General features: G+C 34.7%; 1 protein-coding gene across 4 annotated transcripts in view; it reads left to right on the top strand.

Annotated features, from left to right (window-relative positions):
- Positions 1-19402, top strand: part of LARP1B (La ribonucleoprotein 1B) — a 120131-nt gene extending 100729 nt beyond the window's left edge. For 2 of the 4 annotated variants that reach the window (XM_089911515.1, XM_089911514.1), the window contains exons 16-20: positions 7090-7250; positions 7592-7736; positions 12565-12674; positions 13412-13539; positions 15588-19402. In XM_089911515.1, coding sequence (XP_089767641.1) covers positions 7090-7250; positions 7592-7736; positions 12565-12674; positions 13412-13539; positions 15588-15833 — 790 coding nt within the window. In that variant the 3' untranslated portion in view covers positions 15834-19402. The remainder of the gene's footprint in view (positions 1-7089; positions 7251-7591; positions 7737-12564; positions 12675-13411; positions 13540-15587) is intronic. The other 2 variants (XM_022556929.3, XM_089911516.1) reach the window with 2 other exon arrangements.
- The last annotated feature ends 3608 nt before the right edge of the window (positions 19403-23010 follow it).

The following is a 23010-nucleotide window of genomic DNA, read 5'->3' as shown; positions in this document are numbered from 1 at the left end:
ATTTTTCGGGAGGTGAAAATGCTGTGTATGATACTCTAATGATGGCTACATCTCATTTTACATTTGTCCAAACCCGTAGAATGTCCAACACCAAGAGAGAACACTAATGTAGCTATGGACTTTGGGTGATTATGACGTGTCAGTGTGGGTTTGTCAGTTGTAACAAATGTACCACTCTGATGGGAGTTGTGCTGGATGTTGATAGTGGGGGAAGCTATTGTGTGGGGAGCAAGGCATGCAGATGGTATGAGGGAGCTCTCTATACCTTTCATGCAATTTGCCGTAACCCTAGTACTCCTCTGAAAGATAAAAGTCTTTATACCAAAAAAAAAAAAAAAAAAATCTGAAAGAGTTCATTGCCACTAGATCTGCCCAGCAAGAAATGCTAAAGATAGTCCTCAGTTTGAAATGAATGGACACTAGACAGTAACATGAAGCCATCTGAAGAAAGAAAGAACTTTGGTAAGAGTTTTGTTGTAATTTAATTTGTAACTCCATTTTTTACTTTATATGTTATTTAAAAGACAAATGCATTAAAAAATTACTAATCTATGTTGTTGGGTATATAGTGTATAAAGATGTAATTTATGACATCAGTAACAGAAAGTGGGGAACAGAGGTGTATAAGAGCAGAGTTTTTGTTAAGTGTAATCCTCACGATAACCACAAAGAAAATATCTATATAATATATATAAAAGGAAATGAGAAGGGATCAAAATATTTTATTCAAAAGGAAAAGAAATAACACAAAAGTTAGGCAATAAGAGAGGAAAGGAGGGACAGCAAATCTATAAGGCATATAGAAAACTAATAACAAAATGGCAGGTCCTTCCTTACCAGTAATTACTTTAAATATGAATAGATTGCATTTTCCAATCAGAAGGCAGAGATTGGCAGAATGGATTAAAAACATGATCCAACTATATACTGTCTACAAGTGACTCATGTTAGATTCAAAGACACAAATAGATTGAAAGTGAAAAGATGCAAATTTAAGAGAGCTGGGGTGGCTATTTTAATATCAAACAAAATACACTTTAAATCCAAAAAGATTATAAGAACTAAGGACATTATATATTAATAGAAGTTTCATTATAAACATTTATGTAACTAATAGCCCCTCGGGAGTTATATGAAGCAAAAACTGACAGAATTGAGAGGAGAAATAAATAGTTCTACAAGAATAGTTGGAGATTTCAATACCCTGATTTCAGTAATGCATAGATCATCTCAACATAAGATGATTAACAAAATAGAGGACTTGAGCAACATAATAAGCCAATTAGACCTAACAGACATTTATAGAATATTTCACCCAGCAATAGAAGAATACAAATTAATAAGTACATGTGGGACATTCTCCACAATAGACCATATGTTAGGCTGTAACAGAAGTTTCAATAGATTTTAAAAGAAATGTCACACAAGGTATCTTCTCTGACCACAGTAGGATGATGTTAGAAATCCCTAACAGAAGGAAAACGAAAATTCACAAATATGTGGAAATTAAACAACACATTCTTAAGTACCCCATGGATCAAAGAAGAAATTGCAATGGAAATTACAGTTGGCTCTCCATATCCATGGGTTTCGCATCCATGAAGGGCTCTGTAACCAATCCTCCATGAATACTGAGGGATGACTGTACTTAGAGATTAATGAAAGTGGAAACACAGCATACCACATCTTATGGGGTGCAGGAAAATTATAACTAAAAAGAAGAGAAAAGAAGAGAAATCACATTTAAAAAGAAGAGAAATCACAAATCAGTAGCCTAACATTTTACCTTAAGGAATTCAAAAAGGAAGAGCAAACTAAAAACAAAGATAGCAGAAGGAAAGAAATATTAAAGATTAGAGTAAAAATAAACAATATAGAGAAGAGTAAAACAGTGGAGAAAATCAGTGAAATCAAAAGTTGGTTCTTTAAGAAGATCAACAAACTGACAAGCCTTTCTTTAGCTAGACTGCCAAGGGAAAAAAAGAAGATATAAGTAACTAAAATCAGAAATGAAAATGGAGACATTACTACTGACCTTATAGAGATAGAAGGGATCCTAAGAGAATACTATGAACAAATTACTATACATCAATTAGGTATAGTAACCTAGAAGGTTACTATAGGTAACCTAGGTAACCTAGAAGGTTAGGTAACCTAGAAGGAATGCATAAATTCCTTGAAACATATAAATTACTTAAACTGATTCAATAAGAAATAGAAGATTCGACCCACATATAAGAAGTAAAGAGATCAAATCAGGAATCAGAAATCCCTAACAAAGAAAGTTCTGGACCAAATTGCTTCACTACCAAATTGCTTCACTACCAAAGTTCTACCAAATAGTTGAAGAAGAATTAACACTAACTCTCTTCAGACTCCTTCAAAAAATTGAAGAGAAGGGAATATTTATTCTCTGAGGCCTGCATTACCCTAATACCAAAACTAGATAAAGATATCACAAGAAAATAAAATTATATGCCAGTATCCCTATGAATATAGATGCATATGTCCTCAACAAAATATTAGCAAATGAAATCCAATAGCATAATAAAATGATTATTCACCATGGCAAGCGGGATTTATCCCAGTAGTACGAGAGTGGTTCAATACAAGAAAATCAACATTATACATCATATTAATAGAACTAAGGGAAAAACTACATAATCATATCAATTGACATAGGAAAGGACAAAATCCAACTTCCTTTTATGATTAAAACCTCTTAGAAAACTAAGATTAGAGGGAAAATTCCTCACATGAAAAAAGCATTTATGAGAAACCCATGGCTGGCATTATACTCAATGGTGAAAGACTGAAAGCTGTCCCCCTAAGATCAGGAACAAGACAGGGATACACGCTTTTGTCATTGGTATTCACTGTTGTGCTGGAAGTCCTAGCCAGAACTAATAGAGAAGAAAATGAAAGAAAAGACATCAAATATGAAAGGAAGAGGTAAATCTATCTCTAGTCACAAATAATATGATTCCATAAATAGAAAATTACAAAGAATCAACAAGAAAGAAACTGAAGCTAATAAACAAATTTGGCAAAGTTACACTGTATAAAATACACATAAATCAGCTTGTGTTTCTATATGCAGCATTGAATGATTTGAAAAGGAAATTAAAAAAGCAATTCTATTTACATTAGCGTCTAAAAATTAAATACTTAGGAATAAATCTAACCAAGGAGGTGAAAGACTTATACATTGAAAACTACAAAACACATTGCTGAAAAAATTATAGGAGACCTAAATAAATGGAAAGACAATCCATTTTCATGGATAGGAAGACTTAACATTGTTAAGACATTATTACAATCCAAAGTGATCTATAGATTCAACACAATCCCTACAAAAATTCCAATAGCCTTTTTCACAAAAATGGAAAAGCTGATCCTCAAATTTATATGGAATTGCAAGGAGCCTTGAAAAGCCCAAATGACCTTAAAAAGAAGAATAAAATTGGAGGACCAACACTTCCCAACTTTGAAAGTTACTACAAGGCTACAATAATTAAAACAGTATGGTCTTGGCATAAGGACAGATGTATAGACAAATGGAATAGAGAGTCTAGAAATAAAATCTGTCATATATGGTCAGTTTATTTTCTACAAGGGTGCTGAGTCTGTTCAGTGAAGGAGAGGGTCATCTTTTTAACAAATGTTGCTGGGAAAACTGGATATACAACGTGTGAAAGGATGGGATCCATACTTTACACCAGATACCGAAAAATTAAAATGGATCAAAGATCTAAACTTAACAGCTAAAACTGTAAAACTCTTAGAAGAAAATGTAGGGGAACATCTTTATGACCCTAGGTTTTACAGTGGTTTCTTGAGCATGACACCAAAAACACAGACAATAAAAGAGAAAAATTGATCAATTTTACTTCATCATAATTATGAACTTTTGTGTATCAAAGGAAACTATCAGAGTGAAGAGACAACCGACTGAATAGGAGAAAATATTTGCAAATTATATATCTGATAATGGGTTAATATTCCAAATATATAGAAGTCTCCCAAAAAACCCAATTCAAAAATTGGGAAAGGATTTGAATAGACATTTCTCCAGAGAAGATATACAAATGGCCAATAAACCCATGAAAATGTGTGCAATATCATTAATCATTAGAGAAATGCAAATCAAAAACCACAATGAGATATCTCTTCATACCCATTAGGATGGTGTTATGGACTGAATTGTCTCTCTGAAATTATATGCTGAAACCCTAACCCCCCTGCTTGACTGTATTTGAGATTGGGCCTTTAAGGAGATAATTAAGGTTAAATGAAACCATACGATGGGGCCCTAATCTGACCTTATAAGAAGAGGAAGAGACACCAGAGATCTCTCTCTTTCTGCGTGTAGACAGAGGAAAGGCCATGTGAGGACACAATGAGAAGGTGGTTCTCTGTAAGCCAGGAAGAGAGGCCTCCCCAGAAACCAACACTGCTGGCACTATGATCTTGGGCTTCTAGCCTCCAGAGCTGTGAGAACATAAATTTCTATTGTGTAAGCCATCCAGTCTGTGGTATCTTGTTATGGCAGCTGAGCTGACTAATACAGATATGTATAATCAAAAAAACTGAAAGCAAATGTTTGTGTGGATGTGGAGAAATTAGAACCCTGTGCATTGCTCTTGGAAATATAAAATGCTGCAGCCATTGTAGAAAGCAGTTTGGCATTTTCTCAAAATGGTAAAACACAGAACTAACACATGACCCAGCTATTTGACTCCTAGGTATATATCCAAAAGAATTGAAAAGAGGGAGTTGAACAGATATTTTTATGCCATGTTTATAGCAGCATTATTCATAATAGCCAGAAGGTGGAAACAACACTAGAGTCCATCAGCAGATGACTAGATAAACATAGTAGGTATATACATACAATGGAATATGATTCAACCATATAAAAGAATGAAATTTTGATTTCAGCTTTAACATGGATGGACCTTGAGAACATGCTTAGTGATATAAGGCAGACTGAGAAGGATGAATATAGTATGTTTCCACTTATATGAGGTACCTAGAATAGTCAAAGACAAAGTAAAATAGAGGTTACTGGGGACTGCAGGGAGAGGGAAGGGGGTTATTCATTATTTAATGGATAGAGTTTTTGTTGGGGACGATGAAGGTGGTTTTGGTAGAGGTAGTGGTAGCAGTTATATAACATTTTGTTGGGGACGATGAAGGTGGTTTTGGTAGAGGTAGTGGTAGCAGTTATATAACATTGTGAATATTTAATGCTGATGAGTAGTACACTTAAGAATGGCTAAAATTACAAATATCATATATATTTTACAACACACACAAACTCCTACAAAATAACCCAGCACTGATTTCATTAGATAAGTGTTTAGGTATGAGTGGGAATTACTAGGCTCATGGTGACAAATACAAAGTTTCCAAAATTCTTATTTTTGCATGAAAGCTCGAAGTTTTCCTGAACGTTACAGACTCATTTTGTTCATTTTCAAGGAAATGTCTGACACAAAACGAAGTCTGAATAACCATAATTTGTTGGCTATTCTTCTAATTAAAAATGGTATTCCATGAAAAAAACAGTTTGGCTCACAATTTTATCGCATGAGTGCTTTAAGACAACTGTTGTAGTTAGTACTGCTGTAACAAATATGCCATAGGCTGGGGAGCTTAAACAACAAACATTTATTTCTCACAGATCCAAGATTAAGGTGCCAACAGATCCCATATCTGGTGAGGGCCTGCTTCCTAGTTTGCAGATGGCCATCTTGTTGTATCCTCACATGGCAGAGAGCAGAAAGAGAAGAAGGAAGCTCTCTTGTGTCTCCTCTCATAAGGGCACTTATCCCACTCATGAGAGCTCTAGTGTCATGACTTATTTTACATCCTAGTACCGTCACATTGGGAGTTAGGAATTCAACAAACATTTAGTTCATAACAACAGCCATCATATTTTGATATGCTACAAAAGTGCTTTTCTCCCCCTAATTGTTATAAAAAACACATAGCATGAAATATTCATCATCTTAACCATTTTTAGGAGTACAGTTCAGTAGTGTTAAGTATATTCACGTTGTTGTGAAATATCTCCAGAATGTTCTCATTTTGCAAAACTAAAGCTTCTGTCCCATTTTGTCACACACAATGAGACGTACTCAAGTGTTGAGATTTCATAAAGTTAATTTTTTTTTTTTTTTGCTTCATCAAGGAACTCTTAAGGTGAAACTGGCATTAAAATTTTTTTTTCAAGTACATAGCAGTGAATAATATAACCACTAGTAAGTAAAGTTTGGTGCCACTGACTCAGTTTGCATCAGCAGTTTTATACACCATTGTTTAGTACTATCAGTACAGATGTAAACACAGTGAAGAGGGCAAATAATGTCTAAGTATTGTTATGAAAATAGTTTTGACCTTGCAGACTTTCTGAAAGGTTCTTGGGAACCCCTCCAAGCATCTACAGACCACACATTGAGAACCACTGATTTAGAGCAGTCTTAGGAAGATCATTTTGGTGGCAGTATAGAGCAGGGAGATTGAAAAAACAAGGAGACCAATTAGTTCAAGTGAAAGAGGAGGAAAGCCTCAATTTGAATAACATAGTGAAGATGGAAAGGAAAAGATAGATATAGGCGAAATTTCAGAAGTGAAATTGATTTACAGAATTACAGGTATGTCTTTAGGATAATGAAAATATTGCCTTTGTGCCAGATTTTATACACTTATTCAATTTATATCATTAACCTAATTACTCATGAAAATTGAAAATTTCCCCAGTACTATAAGAAAAAAACAAATATAAACTAAATTAATAATGTATCTGGAAGAGAAGAGTAAGCTAGCTAGTCAGTTATCTGCTTCTACTTATTGTTTTAGTTTGAGAATTTATGACCATGTCCTTTATCAACTTCTGAATTTACCCATGTGTTGAACATAGATAGCAATTCATATGTAGATCTGTGTATCATTAGTTTAGGAGAGCTTTAGGGACTAATGCCTTTTCCACTGCTCAGATTCTCAGTAAACAACTAGTACAAATTGGTTTAAACACTTGGTTCTTGATATTTCAGTTTGAAGGCTTTTTTCCCCCTCCTCAAACAGCAGTTCAAATGCTTCGCCTTCAGAAGGTGCACCACTAGTAGGAAGTTATGGATGTACTCCTCGTTCATTCCCAAAGTTCCAGCATCCTTCTCACGAACTTTTGAAGGAAAATGGCTTTACCCAACAAGTGTATCACAAGTATCGTAGAAGATGCCTAAGTGGTAAGAGCCTTCCTTTATATAGCTATCTTTAAAATTAAAACATAATTCTAAAAAATTCAAGTTGTGACATTTAATATCAGGTTAAAATAGTCCTTTGTTAAAATTGCCTTAAGTAAATGTATTCATATATATTCTTTATTCATGTATTTTGTAGCTTAGACACATTAGGAAATAAAGCTTACTATATTCTTGTTACTATTGACAAATGCTTAAATTTGAGCAGTGAGTCAGAAAATGGATTATTTGTTCTTTGTTTAAAAGAAACCCAATTGGGGATTAATATGTTTCAGCTTTCTTTATTTTACGCTATGTAAAACATCTGCTGTTTTGACTTTTTCCAGAGAGAAAACACTTGGGAATTGGCCAGTCCCAAGAAATGAATACCCTCTTTCGTTTCTGGTCCTTTTTCCTCAGAGATCACTTCAATAAAACAATGTATGAGGAATTTAGACAACTTGCTTGGGAAGATGCAAAAGAAAATTACAGGTCAAATATTTTCTCATATTTTTACACTTGGAGGGAATTTTTTAAAAATACTAAAAACTGGTACGGAAGTAGCCTGATTTTGAACTGTGAAAGTACCACGTGATAACTGGGAGAAGGACTGTGTTAGTTTTCTATTGCTGCATAGCAAATTACCCCAGAACGCAGAAGCTTAAAACAAAAAACATTTATTAGTTCATAGTTTCTAAGGGTCAAGACTCCAGAAACAGCTTAGCTGGGTGGCTCTTGTTCACTTCTCTCATAGGATTGCAGTCAAGGTATTGGACAGGGCTGCAGTCTCTGAAGACTTGACTCAGGCTAGAGCATCTTCTTCAAGCTCATTCACTTGGATATTGGCAGGAGGCTTCAGTACCTTGGCACATAGGTCTCCCCATAGGGCATTTCACGATGTGACTTCACCCAGAGTGAATGATCTAAGAAAGGGGGAGAACTTCCAAGATGAACGCTTTGGTGTCTTACGTAACCTGCACTTGAAAGTGACATCACTTCTGCCATATTATAGTGTTCACACAGACCAACCCTGGTATAATGTAGGAGGGGACTACAGAAGTTTGTGGGTATCATGTTTGGAACCATGTTAGGGGCTGGTACAAAGGCCAAATGTAATTTGAAAGACAGATTTTTCTCTCTCTTGCCCCTACCATTACAAATTTCCCTTGGATGTGCATATACATCCTCAAATTGTTACATGCTTAGAGCCAAACCAGTTAAGATTCCTTGAGACAAGAAAAAATAAGGTCTCTCATGATACATCCTGACACACCTGTTCAGTCTCATTTTTTCCTACTACAGTTGACTGTTCAACAATACCAGTTTGAACTGAATGGGTCCACTTATATGCAGAATTTTTTCCATAGTAAATACTACAGTACTACATAATCCATGGTTGCTTGAATCTGTGGATGAGGAACTATGGATATGGAGGAACCGTGTATACAGAGGGCCAACTTTTAAGTTATACTCAGATTTTTAACTGTGGGAGGGTTGGCGCTCCTAACGTGCATGTTGTTCAAGGGTCAACTGTAGTCCTCTAGGCAACCGTGGTACTGAACTACATGTTCTCCAAATGAACCGAGCTCTCTAGCCTCTAGACATCTGTACATATTCTTACCTCTGCTTATTCTTCTCTTCATCCTCCCTCTGCTTTGCTAACTCTTCTTTTTGTCTAGGTTAGATCTTGGTTCCATGAGGAATGTTCAGGGTAATTTGTGCCAATAGGGCTGAATTGAGAACAGACCAAGAGGATGAGAAGGAACATGAAATGGATTCATGCAAGCTAAGCTATTCATTCTTGGGAAAAGGGAGGAAGGAAGATGATATGGAAGAAGAAAAAAGATAATTTTCCACTCAATATTTACCTAAATTTACCCTTCTTCAGGTTCTAAAAATGGATTCCTCTTGTAAAGCTCAAATAAGAATCTATTGTTAATCAATATTGTGATCAAGAGGAATACAAGATATGCAAATAAATTTCTTTGAAACAAAATATACATTTGCACTGACTTGTGTAAAAATAAAGCCCATTTAGTTTTCATCTAGAATCTTGATCAGGAATGATAAATAAATGGCATGTGTACCTCTTTTTCCCTCTTCTCTGTTCATTACTGACATCTCTAAATCAATCGCAGCATTGTTTAATATTATTCTTGAATTCGGATTTATAGTCTTTCTTATCACAGCTTTGATAGCTACTGCCAGTTTATCAGAGTTGGCACTGAAGGCAATATTTGCCATTACTTTCTTTCAAAATTTTTTATTTTATGTTGGGGTGTAGTTGATTTACAATGTTGTGTTAGTTTCAGGTGTACAGCAAAGTGATTCAGTTATACATATACATATAATCCATTCTTTTTCAGATTCTTTTCCCATATAGGTTGAGTAGAGTTCCCGGTGCTAGTAGGTCCTTGTTAATTATCTATTTTATCTACAGTAGTGTGTATATGTTAATCCCAACCTCCTAATTTATCCCTCCCTTCACCGTTTCCCTTTGGAAAACAAACCATAAGTTTGTTTTCAAAGTCTGTGAGCCTGTTTCTGTTTTGTAAATAAGTTCATTTGTATCATCTTTTTAGAGTCCACATATAAGTGATATCTATATGATACTTGTCTTTGTCTGACTTCGTATGACAATCTCTAGGTCCATCCATGTTGCTGCAAATGGCATTATTTCATTCTTTTTTTATGGTTGAGTAGCATTCCATTGTATATATGTACCACATCTTCTTTATTCATTCATCTGTCGATGGACATTTAGGTTGCTTCCATGTCTTGGTTATTGTAAATAGTGCTGCTGTGAACGTTGGGGTGCATGTATATTTTCGAATTGTAATTTTCTCCAGATACATGCTCAGGAGTGGGATTGCTGGATCATATGGTAGTTCTATGTTTATTTTTCTAAGGAACCTCCAAACTGTTCTTCATAGTGGCTGATCTAGATTTTCTCATTCAAACTGTGTTTTGCTACCCGTTAGTGGGTTGTGAAATCAGTTTAGTGGTTCTGACTTACTTAAAAAAATAGAAAATATCAGACTGCACTGAACATAGTAAGGTTAATATGTTTTACAATTCATACATAAATACAAATTTAATTATTTACAAAACATATGTTTTTATGTACACACGTATATATGTGAGTGTTGACTTGGTCACAAGGTAAAATATTTTTCTTACTATTGGACTTAGAAAAGTTTGAAAGCATTTGTTATAATTAATCTCAGCATATTTTGCTATTTATGCAAATAATTTCTGTTTGTTCCTCAGGACTTTCTATAACTTTTCTGATCCCATTTATACCCAAGTCTAGATTGGGAGTTCCTCTTCTTTGTTCCTATGGTATTCTGTGTATGTTTATAATAGCTTAACATACTACCTGATACATAGTAAGTGCTCAATAAATGGTTACTTTTATTAGGAAGAAGATCAGTACTGAATATATCCATTGACTAACATTAGCAGTAGGATGGTTTCAAGAAGAAAGGAGAGAAGTAACATTAATTACATACATATCTGCAATGTGCCAGCTCTGGTCTAAGTGCTTTACAAATATTATCTATTATTGAAAAGTAGGATATTATTATCCCCATTTTTAGAGAGATGATTATAAGCCTAGAATTCAAATGTAGTTCTTTCCGGTTCTCAGCCTTTTTGTTTTCTACTCATCTAAGCTGTCTCACAGTGATTGGTCAGTGAGTAAATGACAACTGAGAGACTGGTCATTTGCCCCTGCTCTTTACTCCAGCATTTATGCTGCATATTTGGATTGTATTATTAATGTCATATTTTTCATCTTTGGAATTAGTTTCCTAAAAAGTAAGACTAGAAATCCAGATATTGTAGTAGTCAGTTGGCCTTTACCCAAAATCTAAGAATCCTAACATTCTTCTAAAATGTCATTTACTTGATAAAACCTAAAATTTCTCAATCCTGCTTTCCAGAAAGAAAGAAAGAAGCCTTGGCTTCAGCCCCAGAGATTATGATTTCATTGGTTTGGAGTGGAGCCTGGGCGTCAGCATTTTTTAAAAGCTTCCTAGATGGTTCACATATGTAGTCAAGGTTGAAAACCACTGGTATCAATATAATATGATCCCATAAGAGGAGTATTAAGACAGGTTTGTCATTCTGAACTGTTGTTCCTTTAGTACTCAGTCCCCTTAGCCTCAGTCATACAAGCTCAAGGAATAGTGTCATTTATGGCTACCAAAGGAAAGGGCTCAGGTTAGTGTATGGTTGGTAGTCCTGCATTCCTCTTGCCATCTTACCAAGAAACCTGTTTATTCTTCCAGAGAGACTGTCACTCTCTATCTTGTAAATAAGCTGGTTACAAAGGACATATGCATGGATACACACACACACACACACACACACACACACACACATATACACACACCCTTCTTCCTGTGAATAATGGTTGGGCAGTATTATGATACCAGGAATGAAGAAATATAGCCTCCCCTCCACTGAGGCACCCAGAATGACTTAAGGATTCTACATGAGGATTTTCTAAATTGTGACATGCTTTCTTTGAATGAGCTGGATGGTCCCGTTACTGCTGTCCATTGACCTTGTCCATGTCCACTCTCATGGGTTCTGCTCATCACCATTAGTTGAAGGTTGAGCCCATGTAGTTTCTTGATCCACTGTCCAAAACTTGTCTCAGGTTCTTTAGGTAGCTGTAAGAAGAAACAAATTTTTCTGATTTATGCAGTGATACAATTCTTTTGGCAAAATATCTTTTATTTAATATACTTTATAAGCAGGAAGGCTCTCTTAGGAGACATTTAATTAGGTTTGTCCCTTTATAGTTGAATGGGTCAACCACACCTAGAGTCTGTGGCCCAAGAGTATGGTCTTTATCTTCCTAGAGATTATGTTTGAGTATTTAATACCATGTACTAACACACCATTATAAGCCTTGGTTTGGGAAAAAAATCTAAAACATTGCCAGTTTGTCACTAAATCTTTTGAAATACCGGGGAAAAATGCCAGGGAGTTCTTCAGAAATACCAGGGAGAGATCCTGTGTCTGTTCAAAGAAGCCATAGTGTAGTTGTCCGAGGGCTGCCTCTTATTTTGCATATTCCCAGTATACCTCCATGAGATGCTATGCCTGAGTCAACAAAAATAGCAAAGCCAGCTGTAGATTACTAATTACCACTTCAGCTAAAAATCAGCGTACTAAAAATTACATACATTTGAACACTTTTGTTTGAGATTATTTGTGTCATGTTTTCCTGTATCAGTGCTGTTAAATATGACTATTTGCATTGTCATAGGAAAAATTTTATTATAAACTTTTTATTTTCTTCCCACAGGTATGGATTAGAATGTCTGTTCAGGTTTTATAGTTATGGACTGGAAAAAAAATTCAGACAAGAAATTTTTAAGGATTTCCAAGAAGAAACCAAAAAAGACTACGAATCTGGTAAAATAAAACAATAAACTTATTCTCTTTGGAAATTGTAAATCTGAGTCTGTCAATAAGTAGGGAGTTTGTAACTTTTTTTGGGGGCAGACTATTTAAGACTTTCAGGCCACTATTATGGTTTGTGATGAAGGATAGAGCACCATATAGTACGAAGGTCTTACTTGTGAGATGTTGGAAAATAGCCACTCCGAAGTGTTTCCTTATTTGTATTTTGTCTTTATTCATTTGACACACATGACTACTCACTGATGTTCCATTACATGAAAATTCTGTGCAACATGAGCAAGTGTGCTTGGAAAGGTGGAATAGCACAGTGAGTAACAGTGCAGACTCTGGGCTAGATCCGTAAGTCTGAATCCCATTTCCCCTACTTTGTAGCTCTGTGGCCATGGGTAAGTTACTTAACCTTGTTAGAAAAACAAACAAACAAACAAAACCCCAAAACCTTGTTAACCCAGTTTACTCATCAGTAATATACCCAAGAGCACCTATATTACAGGGTTGTATATAGTTCAAATTAGTTTAATATACAATAAACCACTTAAATAATACGTGTTACGTGGCAAATGCTCAATAAATGTTAGCTGCCATTATTCATTACAATGTCTTATCTTCAAGATCTAGATAAAGTGTACATAGAAGACATGGTTTAATGGTGGTAGGATCATATCCAATATGAATCATTTTTTAAAGATTCTATATATTTTAGCATGTATATTCTTCTTTGTTATTAGGTCAGCTGTATGGATTAGAAAAGTTTTGGGCTTACCTAAAATATTCTCAATCTAAGACACAGTCTATTGACCCCAAACTTCAGGAATACCTCTGTAGCTTTAAGAAGTTGGAAGACTTCCATGTTGACGTAAGTTTTAAGTCCTTTCCCCTGTATTATTTTTATTACTCTTATGTTTGAGCTATCAGTGACTTTCTTAAGTTTAATTTTATAATTTTTATTTATTTATTTATTTATTTATTTACGGTACGCGGGCCTCTCACTGCTGTGGCCTCTCCTGTTGCGGAGCACAGGCTCCGGACACGCAGGCTCAGTGGCCATGGCTCACGGGCCCAGCCGCTCTGCGGCATGTGGGATCTTCCCGGACCGGGGCACAAACCCGTGTCCCTTGCATCAGCAGGCGGACTCTCAACCACTGCGCCACCAGGGAAGCCCAGTATAATATTTATGTTTTAAATTTAATTTTGAAAATTTAACTTTCCAGTTTTGAAATCAAACTTTAAAAGAGGTGCAAAAATAGTATAGCAAATTCCCATATATTCTGTTTACCCAGAGTCCCTAAATGTTAATATCTTACATGACCATGGAGCAATGGTCAGTTCTCTTTAATTTTGATATGCATGATAAACATTTTATGGATTTAGTAACTTTTATATGGATATGTTACTCATTTCTCACTAGCAGTTTTTATTTATTTTTATTTTTTTAAAGATTTCTTTATTTTATTTTGTTTATTTTTGGCTGTGTCGGGTCTTAGTCACGGCACAACGGGATATTCGTTGTGGCACACGGGCTTCTCTCTAGTTGTGGCGTGTGGGTTTTCTCTTCTTTAGTTGTGTTGTGCAGGCTCCCGGGCCTGTGGACTCTGTAGTTGTGGTGTGCAGGTTCCAGAGCATGTGGGCTCTGTAGTCAGGCTCTCTAGTTGAGGCACGTGAGCTCAGGAGTTGTGGCACGTGGGCTTAGTTGCCCCACAGCATGTGGGATCTTAGTTCCCTGACCAGAAATTGAACCCGCGTCCCCTGCATTTAAGGTAGATTCTTTACCAGTGGACCACCAGGGAAGTCCCCTCACTAGCAGTTTTTAAATTTTTCACTTTTTATGTACTTGAATCCTATAGTTTCCATAACACGTGCTCATGTAACATGGATTTATGGTTCCCCACATAATAAAATTAGGGCAAGAATGTTATGTGCATGTGTAGAGACAGGAGAATAGGGTTTAGACAATTTGATTTCAAGAGGAAAAGGAAAACATTTTAAGAAAAGAAGTGGATGAGCATAATAAGATAAAGGAAAAGGAGAAAGAAGAGAAGAGAGAAATAAGGAAAGAAGAATCAAAAAGAGCAGAAAAGAGAGAGGTGAAAGGAAGGCTAGGTTCATCTCTGCTTAGTATTATAATTAGTTTGTCTTTTGTAGTTTTGTGTAAATAGATTTGATAGCCCAAGGATGGAGTTAATAGAAGTGCCTCCATCTCTGGAATTAAAGAGCTGTGTTTCAGACTTCCCTGGTGGTCCAGTGGTTAAGACTCCACACTTCCCAATACAAGGGGCACACATTCGATCCCTGCTCAGGGAACCAAGATCCCTCATGCCTTGCAGCATGGCCAAAAATTAGAAAAAAAAAAAAAAAAAGCTATGTTTCTAGAGTGGTCCAGCCAGTTCTGTCACAAGATGTCCCTGCTTTATAATACTAGTGATTTTTGCCCTATCTGAACAGAAGCCAAGAATTCAGACCTCTGCTTTTAAATTTGTGTCATGTTTTCCTGTATCAGTGCTGTTAAGTATGACTATTTGCATTTTAAATACTGTGGAAGTTTGGAGAAGAAAGGGGTTAGAGTTATAAATGCTTTGCAACTGACAGAAGTTTCATAAAGAAGGAAAATGTCCTCTCTGAAACATTTTCCCAGAGACAACGAACCCAGCCTTATCCTTATGCCCTACTATTTAGTTCAAGCCCTAAAACATAGGAGTAGCTTAATAAACATGTTGAATGAAAGAATTGACTGATAAGGAGGAAATTTAAGTTTAATACCTTAAATTGCTGTTAAGTTTTCATTATACTAATAAAATCTACTGAAGTGCTGGCATAGTTTCCCTCTGTTATAAAAGTCTGGCCTTAGATTTTGAAGGGAGGAGAAAATAGTAAAATCATCACTATGTTGTCTTTCATAATTTGCAGCCCCCTATAGGTGAGGAATTTGGAAGAAAAAGACATTCATCTACTTCTGGTGAGGCGAGTAATCGTCACAGACTTCCATCTAATTCCTCTACAAAGTCACCGAGTGCTGCTAAGCCTACACCTGACAATCAGCTTCGGGTCCCAACAAACTCTCCCAGAAGGAATACTTCACAGCAGTCCAGTGACAATTCACACCAGAACAGTGCTGCCTCAGTCTCAGCACATGGTGAACTGCCTGAGAAATAGACTCTTATGAAAGTTGTTTGCCCTTGAAATCAACATTTACATCAGTATGTATTGGGGGAAATCCTCTGATGTTTAATTGTGATAATCAGAAAAAAGAAAAAGGAAGAAAAATGGCAGCATGTTTTTCTAGAAAGATAAATTCTAAAAACGTTTTCCCTGATTTCATGAATAAGTTTAATTTTGGTAACCTTTTATAGAGATCCTCTAGTAATATATTTTGGTCTCAAATATATATTTGAAATAATATCGTTTTCAAAGCCATTGTTTATAAGAAGATCATTCCTTAAATATATACAAAAACAACACAAGGAATGCCTAACCTTTCAGCTCATACTTCTTAAAGAAGATATAGTATGTTATAGTCATCTATTCTATAGAGCTTTCTTAAAGAATCCAATAACCCCACTGTCAATTCATATTTGAACTTATCAAAAACAAAGGACAATTATGTATATGTTTTTTAAATTCAGAAAAAGAATGTGAAATGATACATGTGCTTTTCTTTTAGATTTATAGTTTAAAGAAAACTTTTTTTTTTTTTTACAAAAGTAGAAATATATTGCAGTTATATTGAAGTATATGCACTTTGGATGTTGGGTTTTGCCTTTTTCCCCGTTAGTCATACCTCATGATTTCCATAGTTATTGTTGTGTTGGTATGGAATGTTCTGAATTGGCATCAGCCAGTTACATATTAGAAGAGATTTACTTTTTGTGACTATATAAGCCTGCACAAGTAATTGAAAACTGAGTTGGGATTGGTTGGAATACTGTCCTAAATTAGTTAAATCTTGCACTGTTTTGAATGCATTTGCTGTTTGTACATCTGCAGGTGTGTATGTCACAAGTAATCAGATTATCTTCAGTTTAAAAGGAGTACCTTTTTGTGTCCTTTACGTTTGTTTTATGCTTATAAAAAGTGTTTTCAAGAAACGAATTGACTTCTAATTTTTATTGCTGTTGCAACTGACGTAAATGATAGTTTCAGTTTTTGTGGGAATTAAAATAAAGCACTTATTCTAAATTATTTGAATTGATTTTTAATTATTTTTGTTTAGAATACAGCTGAAAAGATGTAATTTTCAAATTCTGCTAGTAGAAGACCACTGTAGTGGGTGGGCCAAAAGTTTCGTTCAGTTTTTTCTATAAGATGGATCTAGTAGCAGTTAGTTGTCTTTAACTTTATTTGAAACAATTTTGTTAGATTGTATGTGACAGCTGTCAGATCACCAAAATTGGTGAATTTTTGTGTAGCCATTTAAATATTGAAGATGGAAGAAAAAAACAATATTTTCAGCATATTATGCTTTATTATTTCAAGAAAGGTAAAAATGCAACTGAAACACACAAAAGCATTTGTGCAGTGTGTGAGGGACGAGCTGTGACTGATCAAACATGTCAAAAGTGGTTTGTGAAGTTTCGTGCTGGAGATTTCTTGCTGGATAATGCTCCACGGTTGGGTAGACCAGTTTAAGTTGATAGGGATCAAACCGAAAAAATAATTGAGATCAACATTATACCACGCGGAAGATAGCTGACATACTCAAAATATCCAAATCAAGTGTTGAAAATCATCTGCACCAGCTTGGTTATGTGAATCGCTTTGATGTTTGGGTTCCACATAGGTTAAGTGAAAAAAAACCATCTTGATCATATTTCCTCATGTGAGTCTCTACTGAAACGTAATGAAAATGTTCCGTTTTTAAAACAAATTGTGACGGGCGATGAAAAGTGGGTACTGTACAACAATGTGGAATGGAAGAGATCTTGGGGCAAGCGAAGTGCACCACCACCAACCACACCAAAGGCTGGTCTTCATCCAAAGAAGGTGATGTTGTGTATATGGTGGGATTGGAAGGGAGTCCTCTATTATGAGCTCCTTCTGGAAAACCAAACGATTAATTCCAACAAGTACTGCTCCCAATTAGACCAACTGAAAGCGGCACTCGATGAAAAGGGTCCAGAATTAGTCAACAGGAAATACATAATCTTCCATCAGGATAACGCAAGGCTGCATGTCTCTTTGATGACCAGGCAAATATCGTTACAGCTTGGGTGGGAAGTTCTGATTCAACCACCATATTCACCAGACATTGCACCTTCGGATTTCCATTTATTTCAGTCTTTACAAAATTCTCTTAATGGAAAAAATTTCAATTCCCTGGAAGACTGCAAAAGGCATCTGGAACAGTTCTTTGCTCAAAAAGATGAAAAGTTTTGGGAAGATGGAATTACGAAGTTGCCTGAAAAATGGCAGAAGGTTGTGGAACAAAAAGGTGAATACGTTGTTCAATAAAGTTCTTGGTGAAAATGAAAAATGTGTCTTTTATTTTTACTTAAAAAACCGAATGCACTTTTTGGCCCACCCAATATGTTGTGAATGAAGTTTCAGTGTTAAACTTACATCCATTTTTATTTAGCTTATATGTTTTCTTGTATTGGCGAGAAGCAGCTAGTTTAATACACTAAATTTATTATTTTCTTTTTGGTGTCTTGTTCTTATAGAATGACAGTATTGAAATAAATATCTTCTTTGGATAAGTGGACTATTCTTTAGTAAATAGGAGGCTTTCATTAGGTTATTTCCATGAATAAATGATAATCTGCAATTTTATGATATTTAATATTGGGGAGGTCATTTTGATATTTTAATTTTAAGAAAGAGTCAAATTTGAATATTCAGAAAATATACTTAGATCTTGGAAAGAGAATGCAAAACAACTAATAGATTTAGAATAATAAATTTTAAAATGTTTTCTTAAGTGCAGATGTAGTTCTGGCTTTTCAGTGAGGAATTTCCAAACCATGCTTATTAGCTTTAAGTGGTCTCTGGAAATTACCTAAAATTATCTAAGAATCTTTCTCAGTATCCTTTTTGTGTTGAACACATACATCTGAAACCTGTATTTAACCTAAGATTACTTCCACTCACCTAAATATGCAAATGTAAATTTGATTGGAAAATTTTATATTTTATATGAAAATACAGTAATCAAGAGTTTTGTGATGTGTAATAAATTAGTAATTTTATCATATTATTTTGATTATAAAAACAATACATGTAAATTAGGAAATTTAGAAAAGCACAAAGAGGAAAATAAAGTACTTTTTTAAAAAAGAAAAAAAATTGGTATCATGCTATACATATAGCATTATAACCTGCTTTTTCACATAGAGGTGAGCATTTTCTGATGTCATTAATCTTTCTACACCATGACTTTTACAAGTTATGTAGTAGTCTAGCATATGGATGTGCCATAGTTTACTTAGCTGAATCGCCTATGGTTGAAATTTTACATATGGCCAGGTTTGGGCTGTTACAAACAACAATTTAATTAATGATATCCCTACAGATAAATCTTTGTGTATAAACTTGGAGTTATTGCCTAGCATAAATTTCTAGAAGTTGAAAATCTAAGTAAAAATGTATTCCCATTCAACGTACTCTAGAATGGTTGCACAGTTTACAGTTTTACCAACAGCATCTGCTTTTCTATGTCCTCACCAAAACTGGTTATTATAAATCTTTCTCTTTGATATACTGAGTAGCAAAAAATACTATTTTAATGTCATTATTAAGATCATCATTTTAATCAGGTTACTAATGAGTGATATTTTTTATTGTTTATTAACTACATTATTTGTAGATGGCTTGGTCATATCTTTCATGTTTTCCTTTTGGAGTGATTGTCTTTTTCTGATTTATAGAGCTTTTTAAATTATCAAGACTATTAACCCTTTGCTTTCTAATTTTGATTATGTATGTTTGACATAGTATGTACATTTTTTTGGTAAAAAATTTAAAAATTATACCCCTTAAATTCCAAATGTGAAACTTAAGCAAATAAAAGCATTGTTATTCAATGAAAAGAACAATATTATAGACTATAAATCTAAATAGTCCTACCCAAAATATGTGTAAGTTCCTAGAGAACTTCCTTCCTTGTGATTTTATAGTTTTCAATTTTATTAAATAAAAAAGACAACATTAAAATGTTTAAACTACTTGTCCTTTTAAAGGGATAGTTGAAGCCATCTTTGGAGTTCTTTATACTGAAAGGAATTAAAGAAGAAAGTTATATTTTAAAATAGATATCGTTTTAGTTTTTAAATAGATTTTATTTTTTAAACTTGTTTTGCCTGTTTGGGACTTCACTCTGACATTCTCTCATGCTTCTCCTTGCCATTATACTGAATGATATTACCTCTTTCTGTGCTTAATCTTATCTTTCACCTAATTTCTTAACTCTTATGAAACTGCTTATTTTTATTTTATTATATAGGAGACTGATCCAAGAGAGTAATACCTAATTATATTGCCACTAGATGGCAGAATGGAATAAGATCAGTAAGTCTTTTGAGAGGCGTGTGTGTGTGTGTGTGTGTGTGTGTGTGTGTGTGTGTGTGTTGAACTCTCACTCCATCTTGTGGTGATATGTAATTATATCAATTACTCTTGCATTCCTAATAGCCACATGTTCTCAACAATTCGTGATTACCTTGTTACAGCAATGCCAAATTGTGCTTAGTTATTAGTAAATAAATACAGTAGCAGCATTAAGTTTTGTATATGGTTAAAGATAAAAATGCTGTTGCTTTGGTTTCTTTTTTTGTCATTTCACTTAAAAATTTGAAGTACTTCATTGGCATTATTTGTGATTAACTCTTGAGCTGTAAACAAGGCAAGAAAATTTTAAGATGCGTCTGTTTGTCTAGCTAACCTGTGTAGTTAAATCCTGCCTGAAATATGAGAAACTTAAAACTAGATGGTACTCTTATGACTAGAACAAAACGTTATCACATAGTTAGTTGAATGGCAGAGCAAGAATTCGTACTCAAATAGTCTAGCTCCAGACCTCGAGCTAGTCATCTTAGCCAGACTGTTCTTTAATAGCTTGAAATATTGGAACATATGAACACTGACTCCAGAACTCAAAATGCTGTGATTCTTAACGATTATGAAATCAAGATTATATTCTTGTGGTTAAGACTGTAAAGTTGTTTTATCTTGGGCATCTTCTGCCGTAACGAGTGGTCTAGTGTAATATTTAAATATATTAAGTGCTATATGGTAAATCCTCTTTACGGGGGGAAATCATGATTAGTGACAATATCACTCGTGTTTAAATATTTTCCTAGAATTAGCTACAGTAAAATAAAAACTAAACATTTTATTCAGAATACAACTAGAAATTTTCCATGACATTAGAGTTACTATTGTCAACTGAAGATACTAGATACTATTCTATTCAGAAATAATGGTGTTCCAGTCTTTAAAAAGCTTGAAGGAAATATGCCACATGGGTTAATTAACAGGAAGCACCTCTGGCTTTATACTTTTTTACCAATTTTCTGAATTCTTTACAATAAGCCTGTTTTTAACTTGTCCAATTAAAGACATGATTTGGTTAACAGAATGGTTTCTACCAATATATTACACATATTTGCTTCAGATAAAAAAGCAGAATGTGCTGTTTGTTGTTTTGATTTTGTTTCTTCCGGGTAGCATGTTAAGTCTACAAAATTGAATACCTTTCTCTCAGGTATTTTAAGGTATGTTAGACCTTCATTACAACATGGACACAATCATAGTACTGTAATGTTTTTAATGTTAAAATTTTCTGGTTTCTAGTTGAATGCCCTTAAGTATAATCTAAGGTGAGACTGACTTTTAATGCGTCAGTAGAAGGGCTTTGAGAGGGAAGGTCTGTGAGACCCCAAAATTTAATATGTAGAATTTTACATACTTACAAGTTATTTGGCGGAGATAATCCATAGCTTTTTATCAGATTTCTACCAGGATTTATGATCCCAAATATGTTTAATAACCACTGCTCTAGAAATAACTTAGCTTATTTGTCAGAAACATGAATTGAATCCTGGCCCCCCTCACTAAGTTACAGTCCTTCATCTACAAAATTGCATTTGCCTCATAGTGTTATAAAGATTAAATGTAAAGCATTTAACACAGTTATCTGACGTGCAGTAAGCACTCAGTAAACATTAGCTATTATTAGGATTAAGAACTGGACCAGTTATCTTCAGGTATGTAAACATATTTTCTCCAATAGGCTTTGAATGTAATTTTAAATCTTCATGTGAAATTAATCTACTTAAAACATTTTAATTAGTAAAGTCAGATTCCTTGTCATTGTTTCATTGTCCTAGGATAATAACGTTATGAACACTTTTCTGCCCTTCTCACCTCCACGAGAAAAGAAGTAGGGTTCTTAGATGCTGTTATTTCTGCTGACTCTGAACAACTGACAAGGGTATGAATTCCATGAAGCAGTCACCAGATCATGAATCTGATTATGGTAATGTCTCACTTTTAGTTATTTCGTCTTTTTTATTCAGTTAACAATTTTGCTCATTATGTTTTCCAGACATCACCACAATCTATTACTTTTGCCTCATCATAAATATCCAGTCCCTGGGCAGGATATGAGAATCTGCCTTTCCATGACTCATGGCCTCTCCCAGGCTCAGTGACACTCCAGTGACTTCCCCACTGCCACTCATTGCCACTTACTTTCTTTTGCATGAACCAGAGTATACCGTGTAAGAACCAAGGGAGGCATCAAAATATCTTGCAAGTCTGTTAAAAACAAACTTTTGAAAACTCTTTTGGGTTGTCAAGGAACTATGGTATAATGTAGTGGTGCTCAAGTTGGGGATATGCCCAAGAGTACATAAATCCTTTCAGAGGAGTTTACACAGGCACAGATAATTTTAAAGGAATCAATTTCCAGATTCTCAACTTCCATAAGTACTCTTTCCTAAAACTGATTTATCCATTAATATGCTCGTGTTCCTAATAGTTTTTTCCCACGTTATAAAAGAAAGCCATTGCCCTTACCCATCCCAAATATTACCCTAGATGAGAAAGCCATCAGGGGCCACACAGTGGTGAAACCTTTAATTCATTGAGCTCTCATAAACTCATAAGACTTATTGAATTTCTGTGCTTTACAAATACTTCTGTTAAGGGTAAGGTTTTGTGTGTATTTTTGGTTGGTGTGTTATTCAATGAGAGTTAGGACATGTTTTTATCAAACCATACAAAATATATACTACAATTACTGTCAGTCCTCATTTTATTTCACCTGATAAAATGTTTAAAATTTTCCATTTCCTATTTATGATACATTTGTTTTTTTTTTTTTTTTTTGGCCATG

Source organism: Delphinapterus leucas, chromosome 5 (genome assembly GCF_059928025.1).
Source record: "Delphinapterus leucas isolate spDelLeu-1000000601 "Yukka" chromosome 5, BTC_Dleu_Yukka2, whole genome shotgun sequence".
NCBI lineage: Eukaryota > Metazoa > Chordata > Mammalia > Artiodactyla > Monodontidae > Delphinapterus > Delphinapterus leucas.
Note: the sequence above shows the minus strand (reverse complement) of the source record. Positions and strands in the feature narration are given on the sequence as shown.